General features: G+C 44.9%; 1 protein-coding gene across 3 annotated transcripts in view; it reads left to right on the forward strand.

Moving 5' to 3' along the window:
• The window catches only part of MAP3K12 (mitogen-activated protein kinase kinase kinase 12), a 217,749-nt gene that overhangs the window by 181,648 nt on the left and 20,731 nt on the right, over positions 1-15,370 (forward strand). For all 3 annotated transcript variants that reach the window (XM_077483830.1, XM_077483832.1, XM_077483831.1), the window contains 3 exons: positions 2,947-3,063; positions 6,616-6,741; positions 13,550-13,973. In XM_077483830.1, coding sequence (XP_077339956.1) covers positions 2,947-3,063; positions 6,616-6,741; positions 13,550-13,973 — 667 coding nt within the window. The remainder of the gene's footprint in view (positions 1-2,946; positions 3,064-6,615; positions 6,742-13,549; positions 13,974-15,370) is intronic.

Consider the following 15,370-nt stretch of genomic DNA (forward strand, 5'->3'; position numbering starts at 1 on the left):
ACACGGCCGGAATGTCCGCCGAAATGCGAGTCTGGCGGGAAGATTGGAGTGCAAAACTTCTTTCTAAGTCCGCCGTACTTTCGGGTCAAAAAATATGCCGGAGGCTACACACGGGGGGATTGTCTGGCGGACTTGAGTTTGCTGGACTTTTCCACCCGCTTGTTTGATCGTGTGTACGCGGCATCAAACAACTAAACCCTTGGTAAGTATGGTAACAAGTCTTATTTGCAACCTCAGAACACCAAATAGGGAGATAGTATGTGTCTGGACAAAACTACGACACATGTTCACTAATGGCAGGAGTCTGGTGGACAAGATGGGAGAACTAGAGCTGCCACTGTATGAGAAGGAATTAGATTTTGTGGGAATAAATTGCGATATAGGGTATTCCCTTTATCACAGGGAGGGTAAAAAAAGGAGGTGGGGTATGCCTGTATATCAAAAATGATATACAGATGAATGTGAGGTGAATGTGAAGGATGACATCACTAATGGAGCAAGGGAAGAGGTGGAATCCTTATGGGTAGAGTTACAAAGAGAGAGAACCAAGGAGAAAGTAATACTAGGAGCATGCTATATTCCCCCTAACCTGAAGGAGGAGGGGGAGATGGACCTCCTATCACAGTTTGGAATGGCGGCAAGGATGGGAAGTGTCATTATAATGGGGGATTTTAATTATCCAGACATAGACTGGGTGGAAGGAACCACGCATTCCTCTAATGCCACGTACACACGACCGGACTTTTTCGACAGGAAAAGTCCAACAGAGCAAATCCGTCGGACAATTTGATTGTGTGTGGGCTTCATCGGACCTTTGCTGTCCAAAAAAATTATGGACTTTTGAAATAGAACATGTTTCAAATTTTTTCGCCGGAACTCCGCCAGACCCAGTTCCTATCGAGAAATCCGCTTGTGTGTGTGCTAGTCCAACGAATGAAAACCGACGCTAGGGCAGCTATTGGCTACTGGCTATGAACTTCCTTATTCTAGTCTGGTCGTATGTAATGACGTTCGAATCCGTCGGACTTTGGTGTGATTGTGTGTGGCCAAGTCCGTTCATTCGGAAAGTCCGTCGGAACTCCGCCGAAAGTGCGTCGGACCTAGTCTGTCGAAAAGGCTTGAAAAACATAAATAAGTCACCAAGACCAGATAGCTTGCACCCGAGGGTCCTTAAGTAACTTAGTCAAGTAATTGCCAGACCATTGTTCCTAATTCCTAATTTTTACAAACAGTTTACTGACTGATATGGTGCCAACTGATTGGAGAAAAGCCAATGTAGCACCAGTCTTTAAAAAAGGACCAAGATATACCCCTGGGAACTACAGACCAGTTAGGGTAACATCAATAGTATGCAAGCTCTTTGAAGGGATGATAAGAGACTATATACAATATTTTAGCAAGAAAAACTTTATCATTAGCAGTAATCAGCATGGATTCATGAAAAATCGTTCTTGCCAAAAAAAATCTACCAACCTTCTATGGGGAGGTAAGCTGCCATCTAGATGAAGGAAGGCCCGTAGGTGTAGTGTATCTGGATTTTGCAAAGGCGTTTGATACAGTTCCCCCCAAACGTTTACTATACAAGCTAAGGTCTGTCAGCATGGACCAAAGGGTGAGTACCTGGAAAGTGGGGTCCCTCAGGGTTCTGTCCTGGCACCGGTCCTATTTAATTTATTCATAAATGACCTGGAGGATGGGATAAACAGCTCAATTTCAGTATTTGTGAACATTACTGCAACGGCACATACTGAATATTGGCAAGCATTAAAAAAGGAATTAACTCAGAAGATAAAATGATAATTCTCCCACTCTACAAGACTCTGGTCTGGCCACACCTGAAGTTTGCCGTCTAGTTCTGGGCTCCGGTCCTCAGGAAGAATGTGCTGGAAATGGAGAGAGTACAGAGAAGGACAACAAAGCTAGTAAAGGGACTGGAGGATCTTAGTTATGAGGAAAGATTACAAACACTGAACTTATTCTTTCTGGAGAAGAGACTCTTGGGAGGGGATATGATTTCAATGTACAAATACCATACTGGTGACCCCACAATAGCGAAAAAACTTTTCTGTGAAAGGGAATTTAAAAGAGACTCACGGCCATTCACTGAAATTAGAGGAAAATCGATTTAACCGGAAACAGCGTTGAGGGTTCTTTACAGTAAGAGCAGTAAGAATGTGGAATTCTCTTCCACAAGCTGTGGTTTCAGCAGGGACTCCTACTTAAGCATGCAAAAGGTCTGACCACCGAATATATTACCTGTCTGTACAGTCTCTCTTCACACACCCCCAACATACTGTATCTTTCCTTTTCCTTCTTAAATGCAGGATGTAGACCTCTATATAATGTATACAATAGAAAACTATACACACAAAGGCTAGTAATATCCAAAGTTCCAGAGACACTAAAGTACATCCACAGGACGGCTTTGTATTCTGTATGCCTGTTGTGACTAGCAGCTGCACAACCACAATGGTTACATTTTCTAACATATGTAAAGTGTTTTTAAAAATTAGTTTTTTATTTTTATTTGTAGAGATGGGTTAGAACCCCTGTCTTATTTTTATTACTGTCTGCTTCCTGGAGAGAGATATACCTTATCTTTTTTCTCCTTATGACTATTGTCTCTAGTGCAGAAAGTGATGGGAATTCCTAACTTTTTGAGTCATCACTTAAACAGAAATTAGAGTGGTAATCTTCCAGTAGAGACACTTGTTCTGGTAACAACTGTATAGAAAGGGATTTTTACTCACATCCTCCTGTGTCTACAATACAGGAAGTGCAGGAAAATCTTCCCAGTGGGACATGGTTGGCAAAAAAAAGAAAGCAAAACTGACAGGGGTATAACCTTTCCATACGGTACACAAAATAAAAATTGTATTCACTTTAGATATACTTTTAAATTTTATGTACCCTAATTTAGATCGCATGTTTACCTTTTTTTTCAAGGCATGCTCTGGATATTCGAGAACACTATGAACGCAAGTTACAGAGGGCGAATACACTATATGTGGAACTGAATTCTCTCATGCTTCAACTGGAGCTAAAGGAGAAAGAGCTTCTCAGGTGGGTAAAGAGCAATCTGAATTTGTTTGGAAACACAATTATATTTGACAAAGTAATGATATATTATGAGTTTAACTTGACAATTTTGCTTGATGAATGGGTATCTGTTGGATATGTCAAAGGCTAAGATGCATTTATCAAACAGTGTTGCTCTAAAGCCTTGTACACACGATCAGATTTTCCACAGACAAAGCCTTGGACTTTTTGTCCGGAGGCATGTGCCTGGATTTTGTCTTGCATACAAATGGCAAAGAATTGTCGGCCAACAAACACAAACGTAATGATGTGCTATGTGGTTTTTCTGCTCTCTAGCGCCACCCTTTGGGCTCCTTCTGCTAATTTCATGTTAGTAGAAGTTTGGAGAGTGTTGATTTGTGCTTTTCATTTCACGCTTTTCAGTTCGTGCTTTTCATTTAATTTATGAACGCCCATTCGTCAACCAGACATATTGCGGAATAGGAGGAGATAACATGTTATTTATTATTGGCCTTGGAGTTATTTCTTTGACCCAAGTCCTGTCCAGGAACAGGAGGAGGAGGAGGATTTCTTGGACCAAAAAGTGGTTGCTTTATTAATGGTGACCGTTTATGTCATATGCCTTTGCTGCAGAAGATCCAGGAGATTTTCGGACTTATCTACAATTCTCGATACATCTTACATCTTTACAAGTATGTTGACCAGCATCTTGCCTCTCAGAGCTCCAATCGAATACTTTAAATAAATAAAAATGATTCAGGTTTCCATGTTTGAGACCAATAGGTCCTTATCTGTAGCTACAACTAGGGGTGCATTGTTCAAAGACACATCAGGTTTGCATGTATTTTATGTGGAATTTGTACAAAATATACTAGAAGCTAAATTTAAGGACTTTAACGGTACCACTACGGTATGATAAAAATTCCAAATGTTTATTATACAAAGATTAAAAACATGTAAACAGTGAAGCAATTCATATATCGACACATGTATAAAAATGGTGTGATACTGTATGGTAGTTTCCTCATCATCCCTGCTAAAATTGGGTGATGGGTTGCTTGCTGTGACTTTGATGAGTTTCACAGGTCGCTTCATCAGGAAGAGAACTACAGCCAAGCTCTATCATATATGTATAAAAAAGCATACAAAGGTACACTCCAAAAGGATTACGACCAGTTAGTGCCAGCTTCCACACCGGATAGGGCAGTTCAACAAACTTGAGTCCACTGTGTCAACATAAATCAAAGTACTAACCATAGTGACAGGATTTAATAAAGATGAATATCTTAATGGTTCTTGGGTGTTCAAGAGTCTGTCTATGGTAACAGGGAGCCAGCCAGGGAGAAAGAGGGAACCAACATGTCCCTTGTTCGATAGTTATGGAATAAGTTGTGGAATTTGTACAGTAAGCATTTGGAGCACCAAGACATGAGATGCTGGTTATTGTCCTTGCATGGATAGATGTTCTGGATGTCTGGCACTTTCTGATATTGTTTAGTATTTTTTATTTTAATAGTCACAGTAACCCTTTGGCCCCTTTCACACTTGTGCGACTTCAAAGTCACGTGATATTGCCATGATTTTGCCGCTGCGGTTTTGAAAAGACAGCCGTACAACTGTGGAGCTGACTGCCCTGCGACTTGAAGTCCGACTTTAATGAACAGGGATCCGACTTTGATCCCCAACAATACCAGGCACTGTCTGGTATGAATCTTTAGGGGTAACTCCACACACAATGTAAAAAAAAAAAAAAAGAACTGCATGGGTTCCCCCTCCAAGTGCATACCAGGTCCTTCGCTCTTGCATGGGTTTTAAGGGGAACCCCCATGCCAAAAAAAACAGCATGGGGGTCCCCCCAAAATCCATACCAGACCCTTATCTGAGCACACAGCCTGACAGGTCAGAAAAGGGGGTGGGGCCACCCAACCCCCCACCCTCCTGAACCACACCAGGCCACATTCCCTCCCGCCCCAAAGCACCTTGTTGATGAGGACAAGGGTCTCTTCCCCACAACCCTGGCCGTCTGTTGTCAGGGTCTGCGGGTGGGGGGCTTATCGGAATCTGGCCCCCCACCCTATGTGAATGAGTTTGGGGTACATTGTACCCCTACGCATTTACCTAAAAAAAAAAGTGTCAAAAATAAAACACAGTACACGGGTTTTAAAGTAATTTATTAGGCAGCTCCGGGGGTCTCTTCTGACTTCTTCTACCCTCTCTGGCTCTTGTGCCTACACTGATGTCTTCTGCCTCTGCCGGTTCTTCTCCCTTCTCTGGGTCTTCTCCGCTCTCCGCTGATGTCTTCTAGCCCTGTCCGGTTCTTCTCCCTCTGTCTGCTGTCTTCTGCCTCTGCCAGGTCTTCTCTGCTATCTTCTCACTCTTTTGCTGGGTCTTCTTCGCTGTCTTCTCCCTCTGTTCTGCTTCCGATGTTGACTCAACGCTCTCTCCCGCTCTAATGCCGGGTGTGCCACTACTTATATTGGCATGGGACAGGGTCACCGGAGTCCCTCCCCTTATGACGTCACCGCCCATCAGTGACATCATGCCCCAGGTTGTGACATCATAAGGGGTGGCCCTTCGGTGACCCCTGCCCCATGCCAACCCATGCCATTTTTTTTGGCGTGGAGTTCCCCTTCAACATAATCAGAGCAAAAGTCGCATGCCAAAGTCGGATCAGTTAATACTGCAATTCGACTTTGATCCGGATTCAGTGATATTCAATGGGCTGAAGTAGGCTCAAAGTTGGACCAAAGTAGTGCAGGGACTCTACTTTGAAGTCGGCACGACATGAAGTCATACTAATATGAATGGTAGTCATTGGAAATCATAGGAAACGACTTGTCATGCGACTTTGCAGTCCCAAATCGTAGGACAAGTCGTACAAGTGTGAAAGGAGCCTTTGGCCTACAGCTCAGTTTATTTGGTGTCCTAATCCAAATAAATACAATAATATCCAAATATTTGATTAAACAATTCAAACTTTTTGTAGTTTGGGGATATTAGATTGAAGTTTCTGTCCAGAAAAAAATAAAGTGTGAACGACCATCCAATTTTCCTCGTTGTTTCACAGCAAATCGAAACCAATGAAAAATTATGAAAATTTGTATGAAAATTCTCGTACGACAAATCTTGTTTTTTGTTGTTTATTGTTTCTGATCTTGCACAGTCTTTCTTTTCTGATATTTTTTGTACAAAAACAGTACACATTAAACTAAAATTGTTTGTCCTGTTACCATACGAGAAAAAATTTGTAGTTTGTCCCCTCGGGAATTTTCGTGCGAAAATTCGGAATCAGCTGTCAAAAGTTGTGTACACACTATACGAAAATTATACGCAAATTCTTTGGATGAAAATGTTCGCCCGATTTTCATATAGTGTATACGAGCTTTAAGTCATATACCTTTTTTGTTATTATTATTATATGTAATGAATGTCAAATGAATCTGTAGTGCTAAAGAGTAAATTCTCCACAGGACTATAGTAGAAAATGAAACCAATGGAAAGCAGGTTATGCTCCCAAGAGATTTCATTGAAGTACATTGCATTGTATGCCTAGTGAAATGCCTCTGTTATTTACAGGAGAGAACAGACTCTGGAGAAAAAACACCCAGCCATTTTGCGACAGCAACCGCGGCCATCAAGCACTGTGGAAAAACTAATCAAGAAAAGAAATGTACCTCAGAAATTGTCGCCACATGGAAAGAGGTTAGTCACCCCACAATTCATGCCTCTGCTTATACAGTATGTGATTCTTGACATGCCGGTAATTAAAAGGGTATCCATGGAATACTGGAGTTCTATAAAAGTTTTTTTACCACTTTTACCACCACCACTGGGTGTTAGTATACAGTATGTTAGTATATACTAACATTCCACAGCATCCAAGCATCTGGAAAAACCCTACATGCAGTTCTTTGCAGTGATTGATGGACTGAAATGCATCTACAGTAACCAAGGGATATCTATTTTGACAATGTGACAATGCTTGGGCCTGGCTCAGTGGTGTGTGAAGTATGTTAAGGGGACTTGCAGAAAACTGGAATGACGTTGTTTTATTTGGGACCTCTTCCTTCCCTCATGTATTCAGTTTTGATGGGATAAAGAAATACATTCAAAGATTTTCCCTAATGCCAGCTAGTGATATTGTCGCACAACCTGAAAGTGATTTCAAATAATAATAATAATAAAAAAGATTTGTTCACACACAAAAGCTTATGCAACAACTCTAGAAATGCTATTGCATTTCCGTGAGACTCACTGGGTAGCATATCCAAAATTCATTATGTTTGATTTTTTTTTTTAACAATAAACCACAATGTTTTGATTGTGTTACTGATTGCAGAGTACCAAAAGAAGCATGATATAACGCCACCAGGCAACCTCTATTCAGCACTCATCATATGTTTTTTTCCCAGCAAAAGTACAATTTAAGATTCCTATAGAGGAATGTCCGAGCTAATGCTACGATCCAACTACAGAAAGATGTTTTTCCTGTCTTGAATAGGCATGCATTATTTTCCTACATCATGTCTTCCATTATTATGCCTTTAATAATATGGTAGAGCAATAACAGCACACCAGCCGAAATTATCCCATAAGGTCAGGTAACTTGTTCCATTGGCAATGGTGGATTAAGAAAGTCAGCTGAAATTTCCCAATTCAGCCAAAACCATATATAACAGGGGTGTAGCTACAGGGGTCACGATTGCGTAGGCACCAGCATGAGGTACCTGTGCCTGGGTGGCTGGAGGACGAGTTTGGGTAGTGGAGCTCCCTGCCTTTCCACACTGGCTGTTGCTCTCGCATACATTCCCCACCCGTGTACTCGGGGGCGCAACAGGCGGGGGCGACAGGAACACTTAAACTGACTGCACCTTTCCAGCTTCCCCTCCGGATCCTCCAGCTGTCCCCCCATGCAGAGTCTGATATCGGCTGCCGTGCTTAAAGAGGGATTCCACCAAAAAAAAAAATATTAAAAGCCAGCAGCTATAAATACTACAGCTGCTGACTTTTAATAAATGGACACTCACCTGTCCCGGGTTCCAGCGATGCCGAGGCCGATCGATCGCTCGGCCCTCGGCTGCTGTCGCCAACCTTTCTAGGTGAGGGAATCAGGAAGTGAAGCGAATCGGCTTCACTTCCCGGTTCCCTACTGCGCATGCGCAAGCCGCGCCGCGCAATAGGAAATCTCCGCGCTGTCACTGGGACCCGTGTGTGTCCCAGCAGACAGCGCGGCAGGGCAGGAAATGGCGTAGACTCCCACGGGAGTCTATGCCCGGAAGTGGGTGTAAATACCTGTCTTTGACAGGTATCTCCACCCCCCTCCCCCCTGAAAGAGGGGGAGAGGGATCCGATCAGCGGAGGTTCCACTTTATGGTGGAATCCCGCTTTAAGGTAAGAAAGGGGAAAGTGTCAGCGGTGTGTGTAGTGGGAGCAGCAGCGTGATAGCCCCATGCCTCTGTCGTGTCTCAGCCACAGCAGGGTGTGGAGGATGGAGATTACCGTGTGTGTGTGTGGGGGGGGGGGGGGTGGAGATGACTGACTCTGTGTGTGTAGGATGGAGATGACTGTGTGTGTGTGTGTGTGTGTGTGTGTAAGATGGAGATGACTGACTGTGTATGTGTGTGCGTGTGTAGGATGGAGATGACTGTGTGTGTGTGTGTGTGGGAGGGGGTGGAGATGACTGACTCTGTGTGTGTAGAATGGAGATGACTGTTGTGTGTGTGTGTGTGTGTAGGATGGAGATGACTGTTTGTGTGTGAAGGATGGAGATGACTGTGTGTGTGCGTGTGTGTGTGTGTGTGTGTGTGTGTGTGTGTGTAGGATGCAGCACAGGTGACCATGAATAAAAGCTAGGAGGGCAGCCAGACGCAGTGCTGTATGCTTCCCAGTATCACCCACACTCCATTAACCACTTTCAGACCGGACCATTTTGCTGGTAAATGACCAGAGGTCTTTTTACAATTTGGCACTGCGCTGCTTTAACTGGTAATTGCGCGGTCATGCAATGTTGTACCCAAACAAAATTTGCGTCCTTTTCTTCCCACAAATAGAGCTTTCTTTTGATGGTATTTGATTGCCTCTGCGATTTTTATTTTTTGCGATATAAACGTAAAAAGACCGAAAATTTTGAAAAAAAATGATATTTTCTACTTTTTGTTATTAGAAAAATCCAATAAACTCAATTTTAGTCATACATTTAGGCCAAAATGTATTCAGCCACATGTCTTTGGTAAAAAAAAAGTCAATAATTGTATATTTATTGGTTTGCGCAAAAGTTGTCACATCTACAAACTAAGGTACGTTTTCTGGAATTTACGCAGCTTTTAGTTTACGACTGCCTATCTAATTTCTTGAGGTGCTAAAATGGCAGGGCAGTACAAAACCCCCCCCAAATGACCCCATTTTGGAAAGTAGACCCCCTAAGGAAATTGATAAGTGGCATGTTGAGCCCATTGAATATTTTATTTTTTTGCCTCAAGCGATTGAATAATGACAAAAAAAAAAATTTTTTTTTTTTTTACACAAAGTTGTCACTAAATGATATATTGCTCACACATGCTATGGGCATATGTGAAATGACACCCCAAAATAAATTCTGCTGCTTCTCCTGAGTACGGGGATACCACATATGTGGGACTTTTTGGGAGCCTATCCGCGTACGGGGCCCCGAAAACCAAGAACCGCCTTCAGGTTTTCTAAGGGCGTAAATATTTGACTTCACTCCTCACTACCTATTACAGTTTTGAAGGCCATAAAATGCCAAGATGGCACAAAACCCCCACAAATGACCCCATTTTAGAAAGTAGACACCCCAAGCTATTTGCTGAGAGGCATGTTGAGTCCATGGAATATTTTATATTTTGCCACAAGTTGCGGGAAAATTACAAACTTTTTTTTTTTTTTCACAAAGTTGTCACTAAATGATATATTGCTCACGCATGCCATGGGCATATGTGAAATGACACCCCAAAATAAATTCTGCTGCTTCTCCTGAGTACGGGAATACCACATATGTGGGACTTTTTGGGAGCCTAGCCGCGTACGGGGCCCCAAAAAACCAAGCACCGCCTTCAGGCTTTCTAAGGGCGTTACAGTTTTGAAGGCCATAAAATGCCAAGATGGCACAAACCCCCCCCCAAATGACCCCATTTTGGAAAGTAGACACCCCTAAATTTAGGGGTACACTAGTGAGACTAGGTAATAAATGGCGGGTGCCCTGAAACTATAAAAAAATAACTAACCAACCAGCGTCACCTGTAACAGTTATATGGTGATCACTGGTGAAAGGGTTACATAGTTAGTCAGGTTGAAAAAAGACACAAGTCCATCCAGTTCAACCTTAAAAACAAATAAATAAAATAAAAAATAATCGTACAATCCAGATACCCAATTTTATGCCCACAATTGGCATAGTTAACTAGGGGGCAATCAGGGGGCTTTATGCGGTAGTATATGGGGGTCCCTGGCGCTATAAAAAGCTGCGGCGAACCTAAATACCTACCTGCCTAACTAGCGTCACCTGTGACACTAATACAGCGATCAGAAAAACGATCGCTTATTAGGCTGGGTTCACACTGGAGCGATGCGGGAACGCCACGAATCCGCGGCGGGTTCCCGCATCACATGCCTCCCGGCGGCACTGCCCTATGCGAACTGCTGGGAGTGTCAGTGAAATGTTAATGACACCCCCAGATCAGTTCGCATATCGCAGTGCGATCTGCAAACTCGGATCGCATGGTGTGAACACCCATGCGATCCGATTCTGCTGCGGACCAAAAAAAGGGTCCCGTGCGAGTTTGCGGCGGGTGCGACACGAATTCAGCCATACTATCTGTATGGCTGAACTCGAATCGCACAGAGATCGGATGTGATTTGCACTGCAGTGCGGTGCGAATCACATCCGTTCTCATAAACCGCTGCAATGTGAACCCAGCCTTAGTGACACTGGCGACGGGGGGTGATCACGGGGTTAAACCTTTATTGGGGGGGTTAGGGGGGTACCTTAGAACTAAAGGGGGCTAACCCTAACTGCCCTAACAGTTATTACAGTCACAAATGACACCCGCCGGGTGATCAGGGGGTTAAACCTTTATTAGGTAATAAATGGCGGGTGCCCTGAAACTATAAAAAAATAACTAACCAACCAGCGTCACCTGTAACAGTTATATGGTGATCACTGGTGAAAGGGTTAACTAGGGGGAAATCAGGGGGCTTTATGCGGTAGTATATGGGGGTCCCTGGTGCTATAAAAAGCTGCGGCGAACCTAAATACCTACCTGCCTAACTAGCGTCACCTGTGACACTAATACAGCGATCAGAAAAACGATCGCTTATTAGGCTGGGTTCACACTGGAGCGATGCGGGAACGCCACGAATCCGCGGCGGGTTCCCGCATCGCATGCCTCCCGGCGGCAGTTCACACTGCCCTATGCGAACTGCTGGGAGTGTCAGTGAAATGTTAATGACACCCCCAGATCAGTTCGCATATCGCAGTGCGATCTGCAAACTCGGATCGCATGGTGTGAACACCCATGCGATCCGATTCTGCTGCGGGCCAAAAAAAGGGTCCTGTGCGAATTTGCGGCGGGTGCGATGCGAATTCAGCCATACTATCTGTATGGCTGAACTCGAATCGCACAGAGATCGGATGTGATTTGCACTGCAGTGCGGTGCGAATCACATTCGTTCTCATAAACCGCTGCAATGTGAACCCAGCCTTAGTGACACTGGCGACGGGGGGTGATCACGGGGTTAAACCTTTATTGGGGGGGTTAGGGGGGTACATTAGAACTAAAGGGGGCTAACCCTAACTGCCCTAACAGTTATTACAGTCACAAATGACACCAATGCAAAAAAAAAAAAAATGACATTGGTGTCACTGTGACTGGGGGGCAGGGGTAATTGGGGGGGTGATCGGGGGGGTGTGAGTGTGCCTGGCATGTTCTACTGTGTAGTGTCGTGTTGGTGCAACTCACCGATCCTCTCTCCTCGGTGTCGGAACGAAAAATACCGACACGGAGGAGAGATTACATCACTTCCTCTCCTGTGTTTACATTACAGGAGAGGAAGTGATGTCACGGAGCATTTTCATTCGTCGGGAGCAATCGCGAGGGGGTGGCCATGAATGAATGGCCGTCCCCTCGTCCGGGATCGCTCCCGAACGAATACCGACCGCCGCAGGCACCGGGCGGGGGCCCGATCGGGCCCCCGACCCGCGGGCAGGCAAGGACGTACATGTAAGCCCTTATGCCTGCCCGTGCCATTCTGTCGACGTACATCGTCGTGCGGCGGTCGGCAAGTGGTTAACCTGACCCCGCAGCTTGGTCACTCACCGTGGCCAAGCTGCAGGGTCAGGTTGGTCACGGTGAGTGAGACAATCCCATCTCCCCCATACAGCATTCCTTACCCCACTCTATCCCCTGGGGACAGGGACTCTATCTCCACTAGGAAAAGAAACCCCATCTCACCTAGGGATGAGGACCCTATCTCCCCTAGGGATGAGGACCCAGGGGCGGACTGACCATTGGGCCACTCGGGCACTGCCCGAGGGCCCCGTGTCACTAGGGGGCCCCATCAGGGTTGCCAGCCTCAGTAAAACCAGGGAAAGTATGTAAAAATCTGTGTTTTTTTTTTACATCTGTATCTGAAATGTCCCTTACCGACATCCTTTTGGTCTAAAAATCCCGAGATTATAGCTGCCCCACCTCTCCAGTACCTTCTCAGCCAATAGAAACATGTCTGTGTATACTGGGTGATTGTATACTGTGTGTGTGTTTGTGTATACTGTGTGGCCCCATATTGTCTGATTGCCTGGGGGCCCCATAATCTCCTATTGCCTGGAGGCCCCATGAGTTGTCAGCCCGCCCCTGTGAGGACCTCATCTCCCCTAGGTAAAGGGACATCATCTCCCCTGGGGATGGAAACCTCATCTGCCCTGGGAACAGGGATCCTATCTCGCCTAGGGACAGGAACTCCCATCTCCTCTAGAGACAGGGACCCCATCTCCAGAGCATGCAGGCTGAAGACTATGTCCTCAGTCTCCTTTCTCTGCCTCAAAGGTGTAACATTGGATGTCTGCTTAGACCCATGATAATTCACCAAAGCCTCTCAGCAGAGCTCCTAAAAAAGTTGTAATGAATAATAAATTATATATTAAAATAAATTAAATAACAAAGATAAACTACTAATACCAGTAGCAGAACTACAGGGGTCGTGGGCCCTAGGGGGCTCTTCATGGTTTCTTGCATGGGGACCCTGTTACGTCACTGATATATAAGTCTGGTATATTTTGATGATCTCTGTTGCATTTTGGTTGCTTTGCTGCATTGTTTTCTGACCTGTATACTGCAGACAATGTTAAAACATGTACCCAACCATGGGGGTTCTAATTTTACTGGAATAACCAGTATGATTTTTTTCTCAGTTTACATCAGAAACTTTTAGTAGCAGTAAGCTAGAGAAGTGAACCATTAGTTAAAGCAATATTAAATTGTTTTTGTTTTATTTCTAGGCCAGATATTTTGAAATCTGAAGTGTCTAAAGACTTTGTCCTGTCCCCCTCAACACCATCTGGTTGCCAGAAACTGCCACCTTCTCCAGGACGTGGTCGTCGGGGAAAGCCTCGTTATCGTAAAGCAAAAGACATGGTCAACCTGAGGGCAGCAGTGACTCCAGAGCCAACGCCACAAAGTCAGCCACCACCTCGTGACCCACACCCCTTATCATCTTCCAGCCCTGATCTGCTTTGTACCCCATTGGAAGCAGAGGCTCGTAGAGGCAGTCAAAGTGCAGAATGTTCTCCAGTCCGTTCACTACCTGGACCACCAAGCCCCGACTCCCCCTCAGGACGAACTTCTGGGGGCAGAGCAGCTAGAGGTGGACAACATCTGACACCAGCAGCAATGCTCTACAGAGCTGCTGTAACTAGAAGCCAGGTATGTATTTAAAGCTGTGGTTCACAGAAGATTGATAAAATCCAAGGGCATATATCAGAATTCTATACTATTTTGACCTATACCTCTGTCAAGCAGGATTATATGGAAAATGGGAGGTAGACCTCCAAGAGACTATTGAGCTGGACGAATGGCACTCTATAGCTCAGGAGGTCTCAAGAGCTCTCATTAATACCTCTATTGTTGAAGCGAATTATAAAGTGCCTCTGAGATGGTACATGGTACCAGCTAGGCTGGCAAATTATATACCGGGAGCATCTCCGCTTTGTTTCCGCAGATACGGGCATGTGGGGACGATGTACCACATTTGGTGGCAATGCCCTAAGGTAAGGCATTACTGGATAAGGGAGTACAACTTAGTCTACACTCTCACTCAAGTAAACCTTGTCAAATCCCCAAGACATGCTTTTGCTTGGCTGCAGGGTGGAGACAGCTTTGAGGCCTCAGAGATGTCTTATTGCCTTTATATTCATATCAGCAAAAATCACTATTGCAAAATCTTGGAAATCGGCCGCCTTGCCATTCAAACAGCTCAAGCACAAACTTTCCTGTTTTTTGCTCAATGAGTGAATGTCAGCGATCTTGAATGATGAAATGCGGATGTTTGAGAAAGTTTGGGATCCATGGTTCAAATACCTGACTGGAGATCCTCGATCCATACCTGACTAAAGTAGGTAAGATTCAGGTTGGTGGGACTCGGTGCCCGTGAGCCATACCCTACTTTTCCCCTCAACTCTCCTCTTCAACTCTTCCTTTCTTATTTTTCTCTTTAGTCAGGTCACCTTGCCTATCTCCTATAAATTTAGAAGTGTTGCAACATTCTCAGTGTGTGAGGGCCACCTCCTGGTTGACGAGGGGGTTGGGTTCCTTTTCTTGGAAGTATAGGTCCTCTTCCAGAAACGTATACAGTTGTTATTAGGTGCATCCCCCAGTCATTGGGGTTTATGAGCTGACCCTAAGCTTGAAATGCAATAAGTAGTTGCTCTGTCCTTTAACCGGTTCCTGACCAGCTGCCGCAATTTTACTGCGGAAGAATGGCACGGGTGGGCGAAATGACATTGCCTTTACGTCAGTTCACCTTTTGACCACAGTGTGGCTCGCTGCCGGAGCCGATGCATGTGCCCGGCGGGAGCGATGCTTGCCGGGCACCTGAGATCGCTCGTGACAGAGCGACAACTGGGATCTGTGTGTGTGAACACACAGATCCCGGTTCTCTCAGGGGAGAGGAGACAGATCGTGTGTTCATACTAAGTATATCTCTCTCTTCCTAGTCATTCCTATCCACCACCCCCCCCCCCCCCCCCCCACAGTTAGAGCACACCTAGGGAACATAGTTAACACCTTGATCGCCCCCTAGTGTTAACCCCTTCCCTGCCAGT

This window comes from Lithobates pipiens, unplaced genomic scaffold, assembly GCF_037356315.1.
Source record: "Lithobates pipiens isolate NorthernLeopardFrog02 unplaced genomic scaffold, aLitPip1_a1.2 Scaffold_16, whole genome shotgun sequence".
Lineage (NCBI taxonomy): Eukaryota > Metazoa > Chordata > Amphibia > Anura > Ranidae > Lithobates > Lithobates pipiens.